Source organism: Parasteatoda tepidariorum, chromosome 5 (genome assembly GCF_982258835.1).
Source record: "Parasteatoda tepidariorum strain Cologne lab strain chromosome 5, Ptep-v5.0, whole genome shotgun sequence".
NCBI classification, from domain to species: Eukaryota; Metazoa; Arthropoda; class Arachnida; order Araneae; family Theridiidae; genus Parasteatoda; species Parasteatoda tepidariorum.
The window spans coordinates 17,500,618-17,527,668 of NC_141759.1; the positions used below are offsets into that span (position 1 = coordinate 17,500,618).

Consider the following 27,051-nt stretch of genomic DNA (forward strand, 5'->3'; position numbering starts at 1 on the left):
ATTTAATTCACAGAAACGTTATTCGTAAAAAATAATAAAATTTCTTCCTTTTTCATTTTTTTAAATCTTATTTTCAACCATGCTACCCTAATCTTACTTGAGAAGAAAATTTCACGATCTTTACAAACCTTTATAGACTCAACTATGTATTTCAACTCAAGCAGTTTTGCTTCAGCGATAAGCGGAAGCTGGCAGGGTTCTTTTGTATTTAAACGTTTATTTTTTAGTGAAATTAAAGGAGGCGATTATTAACATCGACAACTAAGCGTTTATTGACAATTGTTCAGTATTTTAAAGTATCTTTTCAAACATTTAACAGCTTTTTTTTGGAAAAAAAGCTCAAAGATTAAATTTAAAAAAACTAAAGAGTAATTTAATTATATAACAATAAATTATTATTATAATGAAGGAAATGAATCAACAAATGATCAGTTAACAGCCAGAAATGGTTAACTAGATGCATTTCAAATGGCATTCTTCATTATATAATAAAATCAGATGAAGAAAAAAAAATTTTTTTTGACCAAATAATTTTTAATTCGCATAATCAAAATGAAAAACTTACCCTGCTTGTATTTGTTCTTTGGTAAATGATGCCTCGGCATCAGCTTGTTCATGTAGATATACACATTCCTAAAATAATTTTTAAAATATATGTAAAAGAATATTACAAAAAATAAGTAACAGAGCTGTAAAAAGAAACTGCAGTTCCTATTTTGCCAAAAATAAATAAAAATAAGCTACGCTTTTGATGAGGCATATCAACCACTAATTACATGTTTACCGCAGATAGAAGATGATAAACTGATTTCAACTAATCCTTACAGTTCATATACATAGAACAAGCGGATGATAAAGAGACTGTTCTCATTCCACCCATGTGCAATTGCTTTGTAATTCTCGTCATTCGCAGGTCTTATTTCACTTTACACAATTCCTTCATGGTGTTGCAATTCTCACAATTATGAGTGTGTGTATACATACATAAAATACTATATGATGCTGCATCAAAAATAGATGCTTCTCTTATCAGGATTTTAAAAAAAAAATTATCAGAAAAATCAGGAATATGAGGATAAGTATTATCCCTGCAATTGAGCATCAATTGAAAAAAAAAAAAAAAAAAAACAATTGAAGAGGTCAATGTAACTTATTTTAGTAAAACTTATTTAAAAAACTTATTTTAGTAAAAGTGTTACATACCCCTTTTTAGCTTCAATTTAAAGCAGTACGCAGTTTTCAGATTCCTTAAAAACCTAGAATTAGTTTGCTGAAAATTTAACTCGAAGGAAAATTAATTAAATTTACATCTACAACACTTATTAAGTGCCGAATCAAACTACAGAAGAAAGTTAAAGCTTTGTTATTAAGTTAAAACTTGAATTAGATTCAAGAGAATTACAGATGCTTATAGAAACTGTTTAATCCAACTGAAATCTACCTAATGCATCACAAATCTAACATGGTAGTGGTGTGATAATGTTTAACATAATCTGGTGTTACCACCCACATTTTTGATACTTATTTGATTAAAAAAATATTTTGTAGCAAAAAAAAAAGAAGCTAGGATGGGGATTTATAAGGTGGATTTTCTTTCCTCGATATTTCAGAAAGACTGGGGAGAAATGTGTCCACATGATTGTTGACAGCAAGGGAAGGTATTGCTTCAAGAAAACCAGGTACTGGGCAGTCCTGCGGCACTACTCAGAGGGAAGACTGCCACCTAAGACATATGGCAGTGGTGCACTATACCAGGCCTGCATCAGAAATTCAAGTTGTAGTTGGCACTACAGTGACAAAATGAACTGTTACAAATCGGCTAAGTACAGCTGCGAGTTAGACGCCCAGTACCTTGCATTCCACTCATTCCAGACAGTTGCCGTTTACGACATGAGTGGTGTCTAGTTAGAGCTCACTGGCTGACAGAGTGGAAATCCATTGTACTTTCGGATGAAAGTCGGTTTTGTCTTAATGCCAGCTGCAGCCATATATTGGTCAGGAGGCCAGGTGAGTGCCTGCTATCGACCATCTCCGGCCTAGACATACAGGACTTAACTATCCACATATTGATTCACCAAGTGTAATAGGCAAGGAACTTCATCCCACAAAATGACACATTGCATGCCCGTTTACATACTTGCAACCAAAATTCTGGTGCTTACGCCGGTTATTAATGTTATTTCACATGTGAAATGGTTTTTCTCTTAATTACATTAACTTGTGTAAATTTAATCAAATAAATATGTTATTTAGACAAACCCATTGCCGAAATTTCATTATTTTACAATAATTTTTCCTAGGTGTTGGATTTGTTTTCTTCAATGTGTGTGTAGAGATATATATATATATATATATATATATATATATATATATATATATATATATATATATATATATATATATATATATATATATATATATATATATATATATATATATATATATATATATATATATAAAGAGAGAGAAATAATATAGATAGATAGAAAGGAACACTTACTTTCATTACACAGGTTACATTTTTGATATAACTGCTACAATATTTAGTAGTACCAAGGGATAATTTGAGCTCTCTCCCTTCAAATTCTACACCTTCAAATAATTTTAAAGCTCTCAGAGCTTCTTCATTTTTTTGATAAGTAATATATGCCCTTGCAAAGGGTGCCTAAAAAATAGAAAAACATATATATTTAAAAGGGGAAAAAATCTGTTAACATTTTGTATCAAGAAGAAAAATCCTGCCACCATACAAGTTAATATTGATTGCTATGGAAACAGGTTATTCCTTTTCATGATAGATGCAATGGAAAACAAGTTTTCTCACTTAGCAAGAATAGAAAGTAAAAAATAGAAAATGAACAAACAGGCAAAAAAAAAAAAATTACTGTAAAAATATACTGTAAAATTACTGTTCGTTTTATCTCATCTGTTCATACCAAAAGGGAGTTTATGCTTTTTATAATATCCTCCATAAAATGGATTAATCTTGTTATCATTGTATGGGACAATAATATTTTTGATGACAGGATTTCCTTTAAAACAATAATTAAATGAAGTCAATATCAACGAATTGCAACTTTTATTTCAATATAAATCAACTTATTCAAATGGTACCAAACGTCATGAAGAGTTTTCAACCAAAAATTTGCTGAGTTTTAATTTAAATGATAATAAATTCTCAACACTAATCAAAGGATAATTTTTCATCATCTTACTACTTACAAATGAAATAAACTTTCAAAAAAAAAATTATTTTAAAAAACAACAAATGACCTTGCAAATGTACTTTAAATAATGAAACACATATAAATCCTTCAATATAAAAATCCAATGAAATATAATTAATAAAACTTAGTATTTACTTAAAATTTTTACAAAGTTATTAAAAGGAAATATTGAATTAATCATAAATAGTATACTGTATGATGATCTAGAAGGTTATTTATACAACTTTCTAACAGAGCAATAAAAAGGGAAAGCAAAATAATTAATTTCAGAACATTGCAATTTTGCAAGATATTTTTCTCACATAATAATAATTTAAACTGTCAAAAACAGAATAAACTTTAATAACAACTTAAATTGTTATTTATTAGTTGATCAAGAAATATTTTGGTTTACAAGATAGAATTTTGAAAATATACCTAGTAGCCCACTAGAACTGGGAGATGTTAAAAATAGGCTTTTTTAATTAATTTGGCATTGTGATATTTTGTTATATCAATGATATAAATTTGGGAATTGAATAAATTTAAAATTAATGCACTTTTTGTCTGATTTTTGTAATAAACTTAATTTTCAATTACCTAACAAAATGCTATAAATTTGTCTAGTTATCAACAATTTGTTTTCATTCCTTAAAAAAATTAATAAATCACATCAGTGACATAACATTTTAAAAATAAAATAAGGCAGAACAACTAGAGCAGGTAAATGACATGCGGCAGAAATTAGCCTTCCACAGACTATGTCTCTAATTAAGTAATTATATCAAAATTAAAATGCACATTGAGACAACATCTATAAAAAGAAAGACTCGCTTTTCACATGTGTCTAAAACCAGTGGAACAATACTCTTCATCATACATGCAGACATCGATGCCTACAATGCATCAGGAAACACACTACACATAACAGGTACATCATAATTTATGATGCTTCGAAAAATATGTCATTTCAAACATCGGATTGGGGATGATTGCAAAACGATATTTTCCAATGCATTACCTAGACCTAATACCAGTAAATCCCCACCCCACATTTTAAAATTATGAGTTATAGTATTCACTCGTTAACTTGCTCACAACTGGTAATTTATAAACAGAAAAGCTATGACAAAAATTATAACTATTAACACTCTCAATCTTTAAGTCTCTACTTATGACAATTACAACAATTTCAATTAATCAACCATGAGAAAATCTAATTACTTATACTAAAAATTAGTATCACTGACTAATTCATGACTTACCAAAACTTTAACAAAATTAAGAGTACAAGTTACATTGTCCTTCATATAATTAACCCTAGATAACTAAAGCCAAATCAGTGTTACTCTGTAATTAAATTATTTGACTGGAAGATTATGAATAAACAATTTGCATAAATGACTATAAATACAAATGAAAGAAGTTTTATAATTTAAAAATTTAAGAATGTTAGCCAAGCTTGAAAGACTCAAAAACATTTTAAATTTAATTTTTGTAAACTTCTAAGATGTTCTAGTGCAATAGTAACATTCCAACAAAATTATCAAAAAGTATGCATTTATTTGATAAATGTTTAGCTATCTAGGGTTAAAAACAATTGTGGCAAACACAGTCATTTACACTAAAATTTCTTTTTTTCCCATAACAGTAGAAAACTATGGTTCAGGATTTTCTAAGCACCACTCTTCTACTTCATATGAATAGAAAATTCAAAATGGCATGATATATTTCAAAGTTTATTTTGATTTCATAATTCTTCCTGCAACATCTTCAACTTAAATGCTATTTTTTTTCATAAATGAATAATCAATACCATTTTATAGGTTCTAATGCTTCAAACAACTTGTATATACATTACAGTTTTATTTCATTGTTGCTATTCACACATAAAATGCATCATGATAATCCAGCAGCATTGTCTTTTCTTTTGGCAAATTTCAACAAAAAATTGATCTCCAGTATCTTGAAATGTATTTAACAAATAATTATTGTTGTATGTACTTATTAAACTTATGAAATTGAAATGAAATATAATGCAAATCTAAGAAAAATTCAACAACTGAATTATTCAAATTTTTCGTCTTCATGAATTCTTTTTTGTTCTTTTGAAATAATTGTTCAGAAACACATTCATAATTTTTTGAAAAAATTATTTACGGCAGCTTTTTTTGTGACCAGCAATCCACCATAAATAAATTTATTTTGGTTTCTGATTCAAATTCTGAAGTTGTTTAGATATTGACCTACTTACCAAGATCTATTCTCTTTTATAATTAAACATTATCCATCATCAAAAGGAAGAACTTCTTGGTCTTCCTTGTGCAATTGAGAGGAATAACTGTTGAAACAATGAAGACAACTTCTGGAACAAAATTATTTTACAATGATGTTCACTTAACGTTGAACGTAAATAAACATATGTCCTAAAACTCTTCATTAAAGTTCATACGTACGAGGATTCGGTAAACATTATACAAAGACCTTTTTTTACTTATTAGGAACAACTTTCCCCTTGAAGTACACACAAAATAAACACCAGGGATCTGTCCAGGCCGAATTTACTACCGTTTAGCGGTACCTTCACAAATTCAATTTTAGGTAAAATGGTATTTTCACAAATTCAACTTTAGCGTAAACGGTAATTTCACAAATTCAACTTTAGCAAAAACGGTAGTTTCACAAAATACTTTTGCTTAAAATTTTATTTTTGTATCCCTTAAGAAATGATAAGTCTATATTTTTACCATGTTTTTGTGGTGATTTTTTAATATAATTTTTAATTTTTCACAAATTATGCCTAAATTTTCACAATATAGGTACCTTTCAGAAAAACCTAGACAGACCCCAGAACACAATCAAAAATAAAATAAAAAAATGATGAGAATAAATAAAAGGTTGCTAAAAGTGATTAATGAAAATTAAATTTTACATTCCTTGATTTCTTTTTTATTTTTAGTTCTAAGAATGATTTTCTCTTAAAAAAAATATTATAAACATTTTATAACGTTAAATTAATTCAGATTTTATTTCTTTTTAATTAAATATAAAAAAGTTCAGTAATTTTGTGACAAGCCAATTAGTAAGAAAGCAAAATAAAATTAAAATCCAGATTTTTTTCCAAATAAATAAATAAAAACTATTTAATACTAATTACTTGGAGCAGTGTTGCAACATGGGAATATTTCCTGGATCTAAATTGAATGTGGTACTTGATAACTCAAATTAAAGAGGTCATTTTTTTTTAATGAAACAGACATGTTTCAGCTCAAATGAAACTTAATTATAAAGATTAATTCCGAAACAAATTACTTCAATAATATTGCTATTAATTTTAATAATAAACTAATTTTCCATAATACTAAATAACTGAAATAAATCAATCCTACTTAGTAACTAAATATTCAACTTGTAGAATGATGAAAATGTGCCAATTTTTATGCAGTGCAAAACCTTTTATCAAGTATCGAAAGAAAGAAAAATATAGGATCAGGAATATGAGGACGACTACCATCCCTATAATTAAGTATTAATTAAGATAGCAGAAACAATTTAAAACAGTATGCTGTTTTCTATTTCCTTAAAAACTTAGAATTAGTTTGCTAAAAACTTAACTAAGAAGAAACAAAATTATATGAATAACATTAATTAATAATTTTCAAATAAAAAAAACTTAATGAGGTTATATACTGTTAAAAACTTTTGATCATTCACTTAAAGAAACAAATTTTTAGGGGGGGGAATAAGGATACTTTAACTATTTAGTCTTTTCAAGTCTACAAATCAATAATTAACTGCAACAATAAAAACTCTTGATTATACATTTGCAAATTTTATTTACAATATAACACTTTGACATTTACAATTCCCAGATGCTGGTATACATTTTTGAAAAATGAACAATTTTAAAAAATAAAATAAAAGAAATCAAACCAATTTTGAATTATCACTGGAAGGAAACCACAACCATAAACACACTAAAGAAGAAAGAAACATTCCCCCCCCCCAACATATTGTAAAAGTTTTACAATATGGTCCTAACAAAAATTTTCAGAGTGGAAAAATAATGCTCCCTGACACCTTGGCAAAATCCATGTCTCTAAAAATATTCTTTAATTCTAATAACTACAAAATAGTATATCATAGGATTTTTATTTTGCATATTATCAAAATTCTTCCTTTAGCTTGTTATGGTCAGGTTCCTTTCAGAATATTACCAAGTGGGTGGAATGAGGTGGATCTTTTGGCTTCTACATTGGGAACCAAAAATAATTCTCATTTAGTACGAGGTTCGTCACATAACTTCTGAGTTGCGAATTAAAAATAATTCTCATAAGGTCAAGGTGGGTCACATTACTCCTGAGTTGAGAAGCCAAATTAATTCTCACTTCATTTTACAAATTGAATAGGGTCACTCTTTTGGGTCAGTACTCCTGAAATGCCAGTAGTGAAAAGGTTAAAAGCTGAAATAAAGCTAAATTACAATAAATTGATAAACTAAAATCAGAGAATGGAGTAAAACTATTTATTCATAACAACAAATGAATTTTAACTTCATAATAGCAATACAATAGACCGAAATATCTTAAAGGAATTAATCTACAAAAATATATTAAAATCATGACAACAGTCAACTAATGACTGTAATTAAGTATAACTATTAATAGCTTTTAAAATAAAAATCTTATTTTTCTCAAAAATTCAATGCATTTAAAAAAAATTAAAATAATTTTTTTTTCACTCCAAGAATTTCTATAGTTTGTCTACTGCAAGAACTCCCCCGCCACAAATTCTGAGGCCGCCTGGTACTATGGAAACAAGAATAGCAGATTTCAGGGAGAGTAGTTTCTCTTCACTCAGGGCTAACACAATAGACAAAAGAAAAAGATTCCCTTTCTCTCGCCTATCCGAGCCTGTGACCCCATGCCCCTACTTAGAATAGTTATACCTCATTACCATTGTCACCACCATGAGTCCGGACGAATGGCACGGGGAGTTCCTACTTTAGACAAACTATAGAATATAAAATTCTAGGTCTCCCAGTGGTATTTTCAAATTCCTAGAGAATTGCATGGTTTTCTTCTTTCCAGAGAATATGGATGCACTGCACATAGAGTTTGTTCTTTAACATGCATTGTGGCACAAGACAATATTGCATAATGATGCTTAAAAATAAACATTACAGTATCATTAACAAATATACAGCTCATTAATGATCCTGCATCTGTACACTTTAAAAAACATGAAAGTTAACTAATACATATAGCTTTACATAATATATATATAAAATTTTTGGAACAACTCAAAATAATTTATTTCTGCTGAAAAGAATTAGAATTCAACTCTCTTGTAACAATATCATAAAACATGTTTCATTATCAAATAACAAAGACACTAACAATTAAGTAGTAAAGAGAAAGTAGAGCATTTTAAAAGTTACCAGTGAAAACAAATTTATTAAGGTTCTTATAAGATTCCTTCCATTTACTATTTTATAAGTGATACATTTTACTTAAAAATGAGACAAATGGAATTATAATAAAAATGTAAAACTTATTACACTTCTTAAAAGCTATTATGTTACAGTTTTAATTCATAAGACGATAAGTGGGGAAAAATCATAAAAATCTGAAACTTAGATATCTTCAGCAATAAAAATTCATATTTAAACAATTATAATGTTGTTGTTGTTAATTTACGTCGCACTAGAGCTGCACAATGGGCTATTGGTGACGGTCTGGGAAACATCCCTGAGGATGATCCGAAGACATGCCATCACAATTTTGATCCTCTGCAGAGTGGATGGCACCCCCGCTTCGGTAGCCCGACAACCTGCGCGCGAAGCCGAGCACTTTACGGTAGCACAGTTTAACGAGGACCAATACCGCACACCCTCGGTCCCTACGCAGACTGATCCAAGTGGTCACCCACCTGCACACTGACCGCAGCCAGTGATGCTTGACTTCGGTGATCTGCTGGGAACCGTGTCTTAGCGATCAGTCCACTGCGGGACTTAAACAATTATAAATCTGGCTAATAAGTATAATTGAAAAACAGTTGCAGAACAATTTTCTCATCCTTAGAAGTAGGGAAAAAAACTTAAAAGAATCTGGACTTTTTTATTTTCCAAACTTTATCAATACAGAATAATTTTAAATACTCTTAATAGTACACATTAAACAACAGAAGAAAGATCACTTACTTTTTGACCTGCATAGTTTTTTGATGAGTTTAATACAGATACTTTCTTTACATGACCAGCTTGCTTGAATATACTTAAAAACCTTTGGTATGATTTGGGATCTTTACTAAAATTCAGAGGTAATTCATTTACAAATATAAGGTTCTTTCTTACAACTCTAAAATGAAAGAGAAAAGTATAAGCTTGAAAAACTGTTCAATTGGAGGAGAGCAATAAAAGACTAAAATTAGACATAAATTGTAAGAAGAGAAAAAAATAATTCTTGTTTATCATCGAAATCATAAGTGAGTATATGTTAAAAATTCGTAAAATTGCAACGTGCAGTAAAGTATAAATAAAATATTAAGATTTGACTTCAATTCTGGCTTCAGACTATGTCAAAGAAAAATCAAAACATTTTTCAAAATTATCAGGGCATTTTTGAAACAGTCTGCATAGATTAGACAACTTTTAAAAAAGGCAAACTAGAAAGAAGTATTTAATAATTTGCTCTATTTAACCTACTAGCGGTTTAACAAACGGGCGAAATTAGGAGAATGTTTATCCTTGACTTTTTATTTCCCAAAACCGGTTTTGCTAAGCGGAGAACACTGCAGTTTAAAATAAAACTTTTTACCAGCAGAACCATCAATGAGTTTAATGCATTTAAACAAGGTTCTCACTCAAATTCGGGGGGGGGGGGGGTTCAGTTATTAGGGGGAAAAATGATTAATTTATGAAGCATAAACAATTACAGAGATCTGCTACTCTGCTTCTTCTGTCCAGTGCTTTTGCTTTGTGAGGCTAACACTAATTGTCAAAAGAATTTTATTTAGCTTAAGATATTGATTTTTGTTTTAATCATCTTGAAGTGACGGCCAATACTATACCAGGCATTTGATTGCACTCCCTGATGGGTCAATGTGAGGGAAATGCAAATAGAGTTAGTGTGGCAGATTTATCACGTTCAAAAGTCAGTGAGAAATTCTATTAACTCTCCGTTTGGTTCAGTTTTTATACTTTCTGGTCCTGAAATACGGGGCGATTTTTAAGTTACTTTTAGTTTAGTATTTTTCATTTTAAGTAATTTTTTCACCACTAAATATCAAAAATTATAAGTATGACATGAAATGCAACGTTAAAGCATCAATCTACTGGTTACTATATTAAAATGTAGGTGTTACTATCTTCCTTCAATGAATTTTCCTATATAATTTACGAAATTCCCGAACCCTCTAGTGCCACCTAGTAGCGAAAATAAGCATCAGATGATGGTTGTAGACGGGGAAATGGCGGGATCCGTATTGAAATCGGGGAAAAAATTTCTTCGACCGCAGTTTTCATGTGACCTGCAGTGGGGAACGAAGCAGATACCCCGTTCAAATCGTGGGAGCCGTACGCGGAGGGTGAAGTCAGGTAGTAAAAAAGTAATATTTATTGCATCATAAATGTCAGTAAAATGAGCACTGCTTAGGAGTTGGGGTTGGCTAGTGATAGCAAGCAGGGGGTTGAGCCCTCTAGTATATCCTACTTTTTGTCAGTAAAAATTCATTTTAACAGAAATTATATAAATTAGAATGAAGAATTAAAATTCTTTGATCTCGAGGGAGGTTGGACCTCCAAAAGTAAACCTGAACACAACCTTAAGTCCATCCTACATAATTTGTTGCTGACTTTGTTTAATATAAAAAAATAAGCGTAAAGATATTAGATCCATACTCTGTGATTATCCAAAGCTATTTTTCAAAAAATCTATATTTTGTATTCTTAGAAAATATTTTATTTAGAATTTATTTTTAATATTTTATTTTAAAATTTTGAACATTTATATTTCAAAGAATATTTTTTTGAAGAATTAATTTTTTACACACTATTAACTAACAATAAGTGTTTTACTTCTTAATCAACTTATAAGAAATGTTTGCAAGAGGCTGCGTTAATAAATTAAAACAAACAAAAGTATTTCTAAAATGGCATAAATTTGGAACATTTTGTTTATTATGTCTATAATATAAATCACAATATAAATAAATAAATAAAAACAGCCTATTTTATTACTTATTTTGTTACTAAGCATATGGTGTTTAAAATGCATTTAATGCTTTAGAATCAAGCTATGAAATTTAGATAATTCATCCTGAATAAAAGCTGAAGCAAACAGCTCTTGTTTATAGTAAGGAAATAGAATTAGCTATTGTCTTTTAAAAATTTAACTATGTGCATTGAACTGTGGTATTTTATTTAAATACAAAAAAATATAGGGCAAATTTTGTATGATACTAATCATAAGCTTTAACCTACCTACACCCTGACCACTGCCTTTGTATCATTTGAGTTAAATGAAAATGCCTGCTTTACCTGCAACATTTTGAATGTGCTTCATTAAAAAAATTTGTATTCTATAAAAGGGTCATTCAAATATTTCGTAAGCATGTTTTACTGGATTTCCGGAATTCTTTAAAAAAAATTTTTCTCTACTTTTCTTGCCCCAACTTTGCAATAATTTTATTTTAAATTTTCCTAGCGTAATTTCATTCCAATTTTTTAAAGTAAATTTTAAAAATATTCCGAAAATAAGGGTATTTTTATGCCTCTCATGCAAACATAGCTCATAATCCTCTCTCTTTTCTGAAATATAAGCATTTAACAAACCCCTTTCCTGCATAAAAACTTATTTTATATTTGAATGAATCCAATGTTTCTGTTGGTTAAGGAAATTTTAAATTAATTTATATTTTGTAACCTTACAAAAAATCTATTTATTAATATAAACTTTCGAACCTATTTTTTAAATTTCAAAAAAATGGCTTGTATTAGTCAATATAAATTTGTTGTAATATTATGGACTTATACTTTAAATGTTCCTTTCAAATTGTTTTTGGCTGTATGTTTATTTTATCTTTTTTTTTTTAGAAAATAGCTAAAAAAAATTACTATTAATTATAATACACTTTTTTCTGTCTGTAATGATTTTTGACTAAAAAAAAAACTATCTTATGATACTGCAAAAACGATAATTTTATTGCTTCATTTATCCTTTGCATAAAAATAAGTAATAATTTCATACAGTTTTTAGAATGATTGTATTTAATATATGAATGCAGACGATATTCATCCAAACACCTTTTACTTGAATTAGCAAAGTATTACACCTGAATATGTATGGCAATAATTTAGCAAGCATTCATACTAATCTAAATATATGCAAGAGCTTAAACTTAAGAACTGTTTGTGAATATGTTCCTTAATTAATAGAAATGTTATAATACATGCAGAAACACGACAGACAGAAGACATATTTTTTTTTTTTGTATTAAGAATATGCTTAATCTGTGCATTTATTGATGATATTATGAAGAATAAACAAATTATTTTATTCTAGCTGTTCCCATGGATAAAACAAATTGAAAGGAAAATCTCAAATAAAATACATTCCCAGGAGAAAAAATAGTATCCTTTTAGAATAAGATAAGCACATAAATTATTTGTTAAAGAACTTACCTGACATCAGCAAGCAGCTTTCTGTCTTCAGCTAATTTTTGTTTCTTTTTTACATCTTCTAGCTTTTTTTTATTTTTTAATTTTTGTAATCTACAAATGAAAAAAAAATAATTAACAATTTGACAATTGTAAAGTACTGGTAAAATACTTCTACTTCATAAAACTTTAAAGAACTGAGATTAAAAGGAATAATAAATTAAGTTATTATTGCAAAACAAATTGCATAGCTGCCAACATGGGTAGGAAAAAATCCAGTAGATTTTGCGAAATATAAATTTCATGATAATTGCTGCATAATGTACTATATATTTTACACAGAGGAAATTTTAGTGGTTTTTAAGGTCATCAAAATAAAAAAACTGCAATATTTTACAGTAATGATTGATGATAAATGAACTTGAAATAATATGTATTGTTTACTCATAATACTGAATAGTTAACAAACATTTAATTCATCAGAGATTAATTAATTTATAAAGGGAGCTCTGAATGAAAAAAAAAATGAACATTTTAGAACAAAAAATGATTTAAGCTGATTTCTATAAGTGAGACTAGCTTCATTATGCAGTTGTAATACATATATAAATATCCAAGCAAGCAATAATCAGTGCAAAAATGCTATTTCAATAGAAATTTTTTAAGGAAACTTATTCAATTTTAAGGAATTTTTTAAAATTGTACAAAAACCAGGAGAATTTTATATAAATCAGTAGAGTTGGCAGTCATGAATTTGCATCAAAAGTACTCAGTACAGCTGCTGCTGCACAGCATTGTACTTTTATTGCTGTAGAGCAGGATAAAGGAGTAATATGAATGCATATATTTCTATAATAATGAATTGAAAAATAATTCTTTACCTTAATGATCCTGCATAAATGAAATACAATAAATAAAAACATATCTATACATTGAAATTTTTTTATAAATATTTTTCAAGTATGTTAATTACGAAGCAAATTAAACAAGCACCACATTGTTAAAATATGTGATTACTCTAACAATAAATTGACTGAAAACTTATAATTTGAAGAAATAAAGTTCCTCAAATACTTTGAAAGAGTAAGTTGACTTAAAAATAAAAGACGTAAGACAGAGCAGATTTTAAAACATTTATTAATTAACACATTAACTAGTATTTTGAATATAAATTTCGAATTTTATCTTTTTTTAAAACAATCAGAAAAATTTTAATGGTTATTTTTTTTAAATATTTCAATATCAACATAATTTTGATATATTAGTTTTTATTGCTTTATAAGATCATTTGTATTATGCACTGTTTGAAATGCTTTTAGTATTTACAAAATATTTAAATACTGTACAAAATTTTCATACAGAAATACTTATATGTATTCTTTATGTTGCTAATTTGTTAAATGTAAAGTTATGCTAGAATCAACTCTAAATAAGTAACAAACGCATTATCTTTTCCTCAGAACATCCTTTCTTTGATGAAATCAAAACAGATCTAGCACATGCATCAAATGTGAAAGTAACCAGTGGTTATAAAACGCATGGCGTCTCTTATTGGGTGACGACAAGGTAATACTGAATAGAATTGGCTGATGCCTGACACTAAGATTGAAGCAAAGTGTGTACAATGAACGCAGTTTATCACAGAAAAGAATCCAAACAAGAAAATCTAAGTGTTCACACTGCCTAAAGAGCATAACATACATGCAACTGACATTTTTTTCAGATGTGAAATATTCACTATAAAAATGGCGAAGATATTACTTAAAATGCACAAGATTTTACCCTTTTTTCAATTTTTATAACTCATTAAAAAAATCAACAGTATAATCATTAGAATATAATGGATCCTTAAGTGTAATATAGTGTTTCATCACAAATTGGTCTAAAATAGAGTTAAAATATGATCCTTTTTATTTGTACAATCACATGCATAGCATCTAATCATTTAATAATGATATATAACATCGATCAGGCTGAAGAAGAGTGAAAATTCAAGATGTTATTGTCTGAGCAAGACAATTAGAACCCATCTTCACACATGTATACAGTAGTAGATCTAAGTAATTACAAAATTTGAAAGTATTTTCAGTACAGGTTTGAGGTTCACTGCAGAAAGGCAGAAAATGGGGTGCAAATGCAAAAAGTTTCTGAAAATGACGAAGAGTTTGCAGCTATAGATATGCTATCAATATATAAGTGCTACGAAAGTGTAGGAACAATTAAAGAAAATATTGCCATGTCAGCAATGAACTTTGACAAAACCTAGATGAAAAGTGGATGGCAGAATTTTTTTTAAAAAACAAATAGGAAAATTATGTAAATTGGCAGAAGAATCACATCTAGGTCACATTAAGGTCTGTCCAGGTTTTTTTTTTTAGAGGTACCTTTGTGACAATTTAGACATAATTTGTGAAAATTAAAAGTAACATTAAAAAATGAAATCCAAAATATGGTAAAATAAGAAATTTTCAAAAATTGCCCCTACAAATAAAAATCATTTATGACTGGTAAATTTCTATATATTTTTCCCCATATATTGAAAAATAATTTTGCTATTGTAAAATTTCGAGCTTAAAATTGTATCCAAATTTAAAAATCTATTGTCCATAGTTAAATTTCAACTTGCTATTAACAGTACTAGATATCAAAGTTATTTTCATTATTTGAACATTTTCGATAAGGTCACAGAGAAAAAAGTTTCATAGGGGAAAAAATTTTTCATAAAAAAATAAAGGTCTGTTAAAATTTACAATAATGCTAAAGATAATGTTTGAATGTTTAGAATCATGTTCAAATTTTGATTTCCTGTATAGTTTATAGAGAGAGAACCTCATTGTTTCATTTAAAAAAAACATTGGTATTTATATATATATATTTTTATAGGGATACAAAAAAAAATTTAAGAGGCGGAGAATCTTAAAACATGCTTTTTTTTTAAAAGTATCTTGTGTTTTCCTAAGTGGAATTTGTGAAGGTTACGCTAAACGGTAGTAAATTTTCCCTGAACAGATCCTTGCACATGTATGAAACCTAGATATTTTGCTTATGAAGATTCTTAAATACCTGTTATTCTGTGATAGGAAGATATTCTCATACGTCAAAATCAGAGAAATTTCACTATTTAGTTTAGTAGGCCTGAAAGACGCACATTTCCTTATACATAATAAATTTACTATTGGGAACTCAGTAAGCAATAAAATAAACTGCAATTAAAACTAATGAAATACATACTGTTCAGCAGAAAGTGGCTCAAATTTTGCAGGATTTTCTGAATAGGTCTGTAAGAAAATAAAAATATTATTTCTTACATTCAGTTTCCTGCAATAAGGTGAAAATTAAATATGGGGAAACACAAATATTTCATTTAGTGGAACTGATAACAAAATTTTTTTAAATCTGCATAAAATTACTCCAATTAAAAAAAAAACTCATTAAGCAAAGTTTTCCCATCAACATGAATGACATAGTGTTTATAATAAACCTGACTTGCTTTTATTAAAATATCTGCCCAAAATTAATTTTAGATATAATTTTCCCCTTAATGTAAATACAGTGCACTCCTGATTATCGGGGTTAATCACCGGGACAGGTCGCACGGACAATCGAAAAACACGGATAATCCGAAAACTCCTTTTATTAAAGAAAAATTCAATATCAGTACAAAAAATATAAAAATTACTGACATTTGCATGCATAACATCAAACTAGGAATTTTCCTTATTAAAAAATGCGTAATGCATCTTCGCCATATAGCGATCCACATATTTTACGAACCGCAGTAATGTCACCGTAATCAAATCTAATAAAGATTCAACAGAGCAGCAGAATGAGAAATTATATTTCATTCAGTTACTACAACTTCTGCATCAGTTACTATCACCACTATTTGATTTAACAACATAACGATGTCTTCATCAGTCAAATACTGGAAGCCAGGCTCACATGCATCACTTTGAAACCAATCTTCTAAATTTTCTTCATCAAGAATGTCAAAACCTTCGATTTCTTTTGCTTGTTCGAGAATACTGTTATCATATTTCTCTTGAACATCTGAAGAGGATTGTTCATCAAGCGGTATCATCTTTCTCCAAGATTGTGATAACGTAGAGGATTTTACCTTTGACCATTCTGCTGATGTTCCATATACTGCAATCCAATAATGAATATTGCTTCCAAAAATTTGGTAGTGTTATAACTTCATGAATCAATTTTTTTTAATCTTGAAAATGTTTCTCTTTATATTTTTTGTGTGACTCCGGAATGAGCACGGATAATCGAGAGTGTACTGTATAAATTAACATTATCAATAATATATAGGAAACTGATACTAAACTAATTTTAGAAGACTTGGTTTAAATTTAAAATCAATACTATTAAATATTTAAAAACAGATTTTTTATACAGATTCCCTCAAAAAAATAATAATTTTTAACACTTTATCTTCCAAATAAGCTTCAAAAACCATTTTTTCATCTTTTTTTTGCTCATCTGATAAATTTCAATATGCAAATAACCCTCAAAAATTAAATATTAAATTAAAATAATGTCAACAAAGCACGCATTTTCTATAGTTATATTATTGAATAAAAATATCTGAAAAGATAGATTCATTTGATATAGTACCAAGAGGAGAACTATAAAGATAATGAAAAACGAGTTAACTTACTCTTCTACACAGGGGACATTTCGGATCATTTTCATTAGTTCTTATAGTATTCCAACAGAAAAGACAAACCTACATTTTTAAAAAATATTGAAAATTGCATCATCAAAATTACAATTTCTGAATACATGAGACATACCAACTACAGGGTATCTGCTACATTTTAGATTTTCAAATTCATGACTAATTCTAAGAATTTTTCATGACTTAACAAAGTTGCTGTTTTCTCCAACAAAAACGCAACAATAAATTTAAAAAAGCATTATAATAACATTATTCAAAATAGGCATGCATAACCAAAACTATTATACTCTTCATCTTCATATTTATAGATTTTAAACTTAAAAAACAGAGTAAGGAAAGAGTTGAAACAATAAAATAGCTGAAAAAAATACAAAAGTAAAATTTTTTTTTTCATGCAGAATTATATTCTAAAGATACTTTTCTTGTTCATCAGAAAGGAAAGAAATACTCCTGATTTTTCTGTTCATTTCGAAATAAAAAATATTCGCCAATCACTGATTTGCTTCAACTAGAATTTTAAATTGATAAAATTTAAAAAAAATTAAAAATAATAAAAATTCTTAAATCACAGAAGAGAGTTTAAAGGATAATTCGCTCTAGAAATGATATACTGAGTGGTGATTTTGTTAGAAATTCAGATATTTGGAACAGGATGAAATTGGGGGGGAGGGAGATTCCATTTTAAAAATTAGATTTTTCGGAGACCTAAATCCATGATTTTTTTAAAAAAATAGTAAAAATTATGACATTTCACAACAAATTTTGTTCAATACCGAAATTCATGACTTTCCATGATTTTTTAAGACTTTCCAAGTGCGCAGATACCCTGCAACTAACTTTATTTGCTTTGAATTTTAATCACGTAAACCACTCATATTTAACACTAAAAAATTTAATCAGCTTTAGGATTTCAAGTTTAAAGCAAAACAAAAAATTATATTTAAAACTAAATAAAGATAAAAAACATAGATAGATATTGCTTTCTTCATAAGTAATAACCAAATAGTGGTTACATTTGGAGCTAGAAAAGTTAATTACTATTAGAATAATTTTTTAGATGTTTTGATAATTGATCTACAGTTTTGAACCATAAATCTACAGTCCAAAACTCAGATTTCCTTAAAATCAATATGTATACAGTTACTTTGAACCAGGGTTGGCGTTTTGGACGTCCTAACTGGTTTTGGACAGAACATGTGGGTTTTACTGTCTTAAACTGGATAAAACTGTCTTAAAGTGTCCAAAACCTTGAACTTTAGTAAAAGGTAAAAATTCTATAGGTGTAACCATTGTACACATAATAATTACATGTATCAATAAATATTTGATATTTTTTATGAAATTTACTTTAACTTATTAAAGGAAAATAATATAATATAATAGGAAAAGGTTTATATTTTTTGAAGCTCCACAATTCATTGAACAACAAAAGTGAATATCTAAATAAATATGTTTTTCATACTAATAATGTTTTTGCATAAGGATAAATAATGTAATATTGAATAATAATTTTTAAAAAAATACTAAATTTGTTTAAAAATTAACCTTTTATTTTTCACAATATTTTTTTAAAATTTTTTTATAATTTCTGCATCACAGGATGATAAAAAAGACATCTATTAAAAAAAAATGTTTTTAAATCTAAATATATTAGTTTATTGGATTAGTTAATTGGAAATACAAAATGACTGAAAAATGAATTAACAGTTTTGAAGGGCATAACATCAGTTTCAGTTACTGACACTGGTGATATATCACCACTATGCTAAAAGAATCAAACATGAAAGTATTCTTGAATAGTACTATAGATAAATAAACCTGTTTATGACTAACCAAGCACTTAGTCCCTAATAGCTTAACCTGTATGGCAAGGTCAAACTTCAGTTATGTACTATTGAATGAGAGGACCAATTGAACTTGATTACTGATTAATCTTCCTTTGTTTAATGTTTAAATTGAAGAGTGAAACAATATTAATAAAACATTATACTTTTAAAAACAAATATTCTCCAGTAGATTTAATTATCAATATGTTATTAGTTCTATGTTTATTTTACCTTTTAAATATTGTTCAGATGAAATTGTGACATAATTTGAGTAAAAGGGTTTTGGACAGTTTAAGGCAGTTTTGGACAGGACGGTTTAAACCATGGATTAATCCATTCTGTATTAAACCTTGCCAACCCTGCTTTGAACATAGTATATGTTTAAAAAAAAATCTTATCTAATTAAAACCTAAATAGTGGTTAAAGTTGGAGCAAGATTAATTTAGTTATTTTCAGAATTATAATAGGTTTTGCATGGTTAAGTAATTTATACAGTTTAGAGCAGTATTGGGCCATAAATACTTGCCAAAACTCTGATTCCATACTTACTAAAAATAAAATTAAAGGTAAAGACACAACAAATAAAAAAAGTACATTACAAATTAGCAAAAAACTTAATCCAATCTAAAATTACAAACATCTGTTAAACTAGTTTTCCTTTGTATTAAACATAACTAAAAAAAAAAAAAAAATTTCAAAATATAGTAAACATAATGTGAAATACCAAGAAGAAAACAAAATACAGGAACAGGAAGTAAACAAAGAAGCATTGAGAATAAACGTTGGTATTACCTTATAACCACAAGGACATGGCAAGAAATTCAAGTCGTCAGGGTCCAACTCTTCACAACATAATGGACACTGTATCAAAAAACAAATTAAAAATTTTTATTAGAAGTTTTACCAACACTACTTGTTATTTTGATTTATTTTTCCCCAATAAACACCATTTTTACCAAGAAGCTATTTTTTATTTATTCTCCATTCTAAGCTTTTAAAAATCTATGATCAAATTGAAATTTCTAACTTGATTAATTATTTTGTTGAAAATTTTCCATTATGTATTTCTGTGAATAATTTAAATAAATTTAAATTTTTGTGAAAAAACTTTTTTTCTAAAAACAATTCATTACTCTGACAGTGATTGTGCTAGACTTTGAAAGCTGCAGGTCTAAAAGACCCAGGATATTCAAACTTTTGAGTTCTTTTTTAACTAAAGAGTGTACTTATTTTTTTAAAAACATTCAGTAATTTATATTCTTTTTTGAAAGACTTTTTTTTGCGACAGCAGTCTGAGCTGAAATCACCATAATTGTAGCAAATTTATCAACACATATTGTTTTTTTACATTATTTATAATTTTTTTTTTTACAATGCAAGCAGAAAAGGTATTTATTTCAGGTTGCGTAGCCAAGTCTTTTGACAAAAAATAAGCACCTTTAAAGTACTTACTTTTCAAGCATTCAAAAAATATTTTTAAGCGCTATATACATTAACAAAAAGCCAAAATAATTTTAAAAGATTTTGCATGATCATGATAAAATAACTAGTTTCTGACAAAAAACTCTTTTTGTGATTATATTAGCCATTATAAAATGATCAAGAGATTTTTTGGTGTGATATTAGAGGGTGGAAAATGAAGCCTGAAATTGAGAATATCTTTGAGATTATTGATTTCTAAATTGAGATCATTGCACTCTCACTTACAAAATGCAACAGAGTTGCATTTCGTAAGTGAGAGTGCAATAATCTCACCGAACCCAGTTCAGTAGACGTACATGCGGACTCGCTAGTACTTCATTAAACATGTAAAATGATTGGCGCTTTCATGCGCTATGGACAGATGGTACATCAAAATGGATTTAGGTTGAATAAATTGCGAAAATGTTAAATAGAAAGATGTGAAAAGCACACCTTTGCATAAGTATTTTTCTAGTATAAACAAAAAGATTTCTAAGAGAGATCATACAGCAAAACTGTAACCCAATGAATTACATCAATCAAAAGTTCAAAGATCTGTAGTACCTATTAAAAGGAAAGGCAGGCCCCTTCTGTTTTATTATGCATTTAATAAATTCTAACAAATTACTTTGTTTAGAAACTGTAGCAAGTTAATTTAGCAAGATTTACTCTGGGAGTTGAGAGACAGAATAATTAATCACTTAAAAAAACAAAATCCTGAAATAAGCAATGGGTAGAGTTTATGCGAAACATATTTGAGTATTCTACAACCCCGGATATAAATAACCTTGTCTTAAGAGTACATTATATAATTATCAAGATACATTCTAAAATCAGATGAATACCAAAACCAATAGGATAACAACAATAATAATAAATATTACACTTACACATTATGATAAATATTTTCAATGCATAAAAGTAAAAATATTTACCTTCTCAATCTTCTCCATTTTTTTAGACTTCTTGGACTTTTTAGTTTTAGAATCTGCAATTTCTAGAATATTTTCTATGAAGAACTAAAATGGAAAATTTTATAATGTTAGGCAATGAACAAATTATATAAAAAAATTTCCTCTAAATCTTTTCGTTTAAAGAGAAAAAAAGTAAACAATTAGAAAGCAACAAACACCACATGTTAGCTTATGTAAGAGAAGGAATTATATGACACACATTTTTTAACTTAGAAAACATTTATAAATATGCAGTATATTATGTGCACGGTTTCTGTGAATGTTTTTAAGCAAAATGTTCATGATGGTATAGCCTAAACAAAGGTCACAAGGCCATGAGAACTGTCTAAGCACAAACATAGCATATTTACAAGAACTTGCCTTCTATCTTCTTCCGATCTGTCATGTGAAGCTTAGAGTGGGTTGAAGAGTGCTCTAAGATGCAACATATAACTAATTCTTAATATGTATCTCTAGCAGAGATTTGAATAAATGTTTTGTTAAAATGTCTGACAGCATTAATCCTTTCTTTGTCTTAATTTTCTCTTGGTGGTTATAAACTCCTTGTATTTATTTTTATTGGCAGGTTATTTATTAACAGTAACAATGTACCGTAATAATTTTTAACCACAATTAATAATGTAGCCAAAATGCTACACAATAATCTAAAAATACTAAAACGAAAAATAGACGACTTCGCTTTTTTGCTAGAGCATTTTACTAGATTATATTATTTTCAAAAACATAAGGAAAATAGAATATCACATCTTTCTTAAACATCTCATAAGTGTTACTACTTGTATGAGTAGTGGTCCAATAGGACTTCCTAGGTATTTATTTAGCTTTCCAAAATTCTATATGATAAGACAAACTTGAGAAGAAAAAAATCCAACTTTATAATACATAATTCAAATTACAGTAAAGATCAAAAATTATTAATTACCATTATACACAAAAACAATTTAGGTTTCAACATAATGCCTCATAATGATTGAGGATTTAAGTTAAGAAGAAAAAAAAAAAGCTTTTGTAAAACCCATACATATTTCAAGACAGCAAACTAGTAGCTATGCACATGATTTTGGTGAAATTCGTAGAACATTTGGTGACAATTGTCGCCATACTGGCGTGAACCCCATAAATGATATTCTAATAGTAGGAAACTATTAATATTATAAAAAATTATTAAAACCTTAAATCTCTATACATGTCTAAGAAAAATAAAATATATTTTAAACACCAATTTAGCTAAGAAACATGTTAAGAAATCAGAATTTCTCTGAAAACACACATGTGGGTTAGGCTTATAAAAAAATTACTTTCACCAATCCTACACAATATATATGAAGTTAACACAAATTTTTTTACCTATTGTTGCACCAATACGAATGTAAAAAATTGTTCTATGATTAGTCATGCAAGGGTATGTGAATAGCTTAGCATGATTATTTTCTGTCCACTTAGAACAGAACACGAATCGAAACGCAGAGTTTTTCAAGACCTAAAAAGCCTTAAAATCAAGCACTAGGGCCTCTACATATTTGAGGGCCTTTACATGTAACAAACATTTATTTATTATTCTTTTTTCCCTAAAGAATTATCTAATAGAGTCAAAGGTTATAATAAATAGAAAAATTAGCTCAAATATACTAGTCTCATAATTTACATGGTACAATTAACTGAAAAACATCTTGTTAGCAATGGTGCAAATTTTGCTTAAAATTACAACCAATTATGTGCTTATAAACCAGATTTCTACATCAGGTCCTGACTACACCCGTTTAATTATGTCACATCTACATCTTTACACACATGGTCTTATTAAAAGACAAAAAACAGTTTTAAAACTACAACTACAATCGAGATTTATAATCATGCCATTAATACCGATAACATTTTATTCTTTTAAATATTTTGTCATATACACAATACATTTCTTTAAAAGAAAATAACTGCAAGAAGTTAGTATATTTAGTTTCGCCTTAAACACTAGAAATATGTATTTCAGTTAACTATAACACATTAAAAAATCACTACCGTAAAATACCGATAAAGCGCCCCAACTCGATAAAGCGCCCCCCTGTAGTTTCACATCTATGCAGATTGCCAATCAGTACCCAAAAAACGCCCCCCCCTCCTACATGCAGCGGCGCTTCCGACGAAATATTTTTTTGTAGCAAAAAAATTTGTCAAGGAAAGTTATTTAAGAAATAATTTTCTGACTATTAAAAAAAATTAATAACGAAGTCGACGAAATATTCGCCCGTATCGCGATCTGCTGCAGAACATCGCCAATTCTTAGCTAACTTTCGGCAGCAGCCTGTAAGAAAATAAATAAACGAAATAATAATTTTAAAAAAACATCGCATAAGGAGAAAATTTAAAAGGTATGCATCTTGTATCCACCCCCAGCTTGAAGAAAAATCGCAAGCTAGAAATCTATTTAGCGCCTTAGCAATTGTAATTTAAGTGAACAGAAAAGGAAGAATAGGACCCTAAATCCGACACTCACGGGACTGACGAAATGCCGCACTTCGGATCTCTTTCGGAAATTCCAATATGGCCCCCAAATATTACTATAATTCAATTCCACTGTTAATTTCAGAAAAACCAATAAATTTAGTCAAGTTTCGATCATAGATTATGATGGGGTGAATTTAAAACTGGCCCATCATAAGAGAAGAAGAAATAATCAGAATCCTATGAAGAAGAAATAATCGTTTCTTCTTTGGAGCGAGATCATAGTTCTCGTTTTTTCTTTTAGATAACATTTTGTTTTAACAAAAGACGCTTACCTCGCAAGAAAAAAAAAAAGCTTTTTAAACTAAATGCTAACAAACTAACAATGAATAGCAACAAAAAACAAGCTAAAAATTAATAACGATAAAAAAAGAAAAAAAGCAAGCAAGCAACAATTAACAAGAAAAAATAAAAAGCGGCAAAATAAAAAAAATTAATGAATCGAATAAAAAATCGCAAAAGGGATAAATTCATTTTATTGTCCATGTGGTAGTTTCAATGTCAACTGGGTGTGGCCAATTTATGGTCAAACAGAGGAGGGAAATTCGGGGGCAGTAAAGCACAGCTGTCAAGATTGATTGATCAGTTTTTTCCAACTTCCATTTCTTTATTTTGTTCATTGGAAATGCGGGTGTTTTTACTTCTCACTTTATTTTAAACTGCTTTAGAAACAGATGTTTCCTTTGATACAGATTTATTATTATTTTTTTCTTCAGGCTTCGTTTTTATTTTTAAAAGATAAAATAAAGTAAGTTACTTCAACAGAATAAAATTCAAAATAAAAAGAATATAGCTGATTTTTTTTGTCTTAACAATATAAATTTCTTAAAAGAAAAAACGAAAAAGATTAGAAGTCAAGGTCACCTTGATTGGAATGTACACTCACTGATAAGAATGTGAGAAAAATTTAGGGTGTGGTGGGAGAGTTGAATGTAAAAGATTGAGCAGAAAAGAAAGACGGTGCTTAGAATTTTCTTGAGTACCGTTTATCGGCCCCCCTCTATATCACGCCGATTTTCGTCAAAATTAAGGGGGGCGCTTTATCGGTATTTTACGGTAACTTCAATGCACTTTCATGTGAACTTTCACTATGATTCGAAAATAGTCTTTTTAAAATTGGATGCTATATTAATTTTCATCCACCAAATAGGAAAAAGCTATTAACAAAAAATTAAGATTCCAAAAATCAGTATCCAATAAATATTATAATATTTTAGTACTACAAAATTAAAAAAAGCTTATTGTAATTTTTTTAATTAAAATAACTTCAAAATATACTATTTTGGAAAAGTTTAAATTACATAATATTTCTTGCGATCTATTATAACTCAATTTTAAAATGTTGCATAACTTAGTCAGCAATTTCATTTGCAATTATGATATTATTTATGCAATATTATACGTTCTATATAATATGAAAAATGTGCACACTAATCACTCACATTAAAAAGTGTAAATAATTTGTGGAATGTTTAAGAAATCATTCAGAAAATTTACTACAGAACACATATTTAACTTTTTAGAAACTTGTTCACAAATAGCTACATCAATTTGTAAACACAAATTACAAATACTAAGGTCAAAACGTGAAGAATATAACTTGATTGTAGTACTACAATAAACATGAACTTTGAAATAGCTGTGTGAACTATTTTGTCAAAATTTTAAGATAAACAAACCAAACATTTTCCTCTGAAAGTGGTAGCAACATTAAGAAATCAGTAATTTATAGCAGAGAATAGATATAATGAGACAAAAACTTTCGAAGAAACTTCAAAATTTATAACTTTTATGGATAATATGAGTAAATAAATTTACCATTAGAAAATTTAAGATAGATACTGAGAGATTGGACTTTATTTTCTTGCTTGGGTAGATAATACTCCAACAATGGTAAAAAACAACAAATACTTAGAACTAAAGAAAAATCTATAACTTCGTGTTAGTATTCCAATAAAACAAAACGTTATCAGGAAATTGATTCATATGATTAACAACCATATGGTATTAAAATCTTGCATTTTTTTCTTTCTATCTTAAACTCACACAACAAGTCAAGATCTCTGGATGGTCCTGAAATCCACAGTTAAGGTTAACAATCGTGTGGTGTTGTTGACCTTTCAAATATGACTTAGATTTTGATCACACTGACGACTGTCATGATTTATTTCAAAGTTGATGATAGAGATTTTGAGTGGCTGATGCGGTATGTGCGTCAGATTAGTAGAATGCAATGTTCCTCTATATCAAACACACTAAGCTTTTAATTAAGAACAGGAGTTGTGGCTTCAATCTTTGTGTTGATCTTGTGTGAATGACTAGTTGTGTATGGATTGTACTGTTCTGGTTATGCAGCAAGTGCGATACGTGAGTCGTTATTTGAGTGTTTTACGCAGGTATAACACGCGCAAGCGCGTGCAGCAGAGTTTCGATTCAGCTTGTTCGATTTTTCTTTATAAAATAAAAAGTCTTTATCTTTCAAAAATTTAGCAGTATGTATTATATTTACTTATTAACATACACATACAGGCTAGCATGCTCAATAGAATGTGACGCCCTATTTACCCAAGACCTGACACCAGGCGCATGATGAGTAAAAAGAGATCTAATGCTTTATTTTACATCTTCGATTCTCCTGTCACGCATTGTCGCGAAAATATAACTCCGGCTCAGGCTGGAATTCAAGCGTATGATGATTAATTTTGTACATCACGTGGATATTGTTATTAATAATGCATGT

The 27,051-nt window shown here is 28.4% G+C and overlaps 1 protein-coding gene across 2 annotated transcripts in view; it reads right to left on the bottom strand.

Annotated features, from left to right (window-relative positions):
* LOC147808615 (uncharacterized) overlaps positions 1-26,631 on the bottom strand; it is a 44,762-nt gene extending 18,131 nt beyond the window's left edge. Inside the window, exons 1-9 of one of the 2 annotated variants that reach the window (XM_087163472.1) lie at positions 26,130-26,631; positions 21,774-21,857; positions 20,170-20,238; positions 17,531-17,599; positions 16,096-16,142; positions 12,889-12,978; positions 9,409-9,565; positions 2,501-2,665; positions 566-633 (exon numbers count right to left, since the gene is read on the bottom strand). In XM_087163472.1, the coding sequence (XP_087019598.1) occupies positions 566-633; positions 2,501-2,665; positions 9,409-9,565; positions 12,889-12,978; positions 16,096-16,142; positions 17,531-17,599; positions 20,170-20,238; positions 21,774-21,857; positions 26,130-26,132 (752 nt within the window). In that variant the 5' untranslated portion in view covers positions 26,133-26,631. The remainder of the gene's footprint in view (positions 1-565; positions 634-2,500; positions 2,666-9,408; positions 9,566-12,888; positions 12,979-16,095; positions 16,143-17,530; positions 17,600-20,169; positions 20,239-21,773; positions 21,858-26,129) is intronic. The other variant, XM_087163471.1, reaches the window with a different exon arrangement.
* Positions 26,632-27,051: the final 420 nt, after the last annotated feature.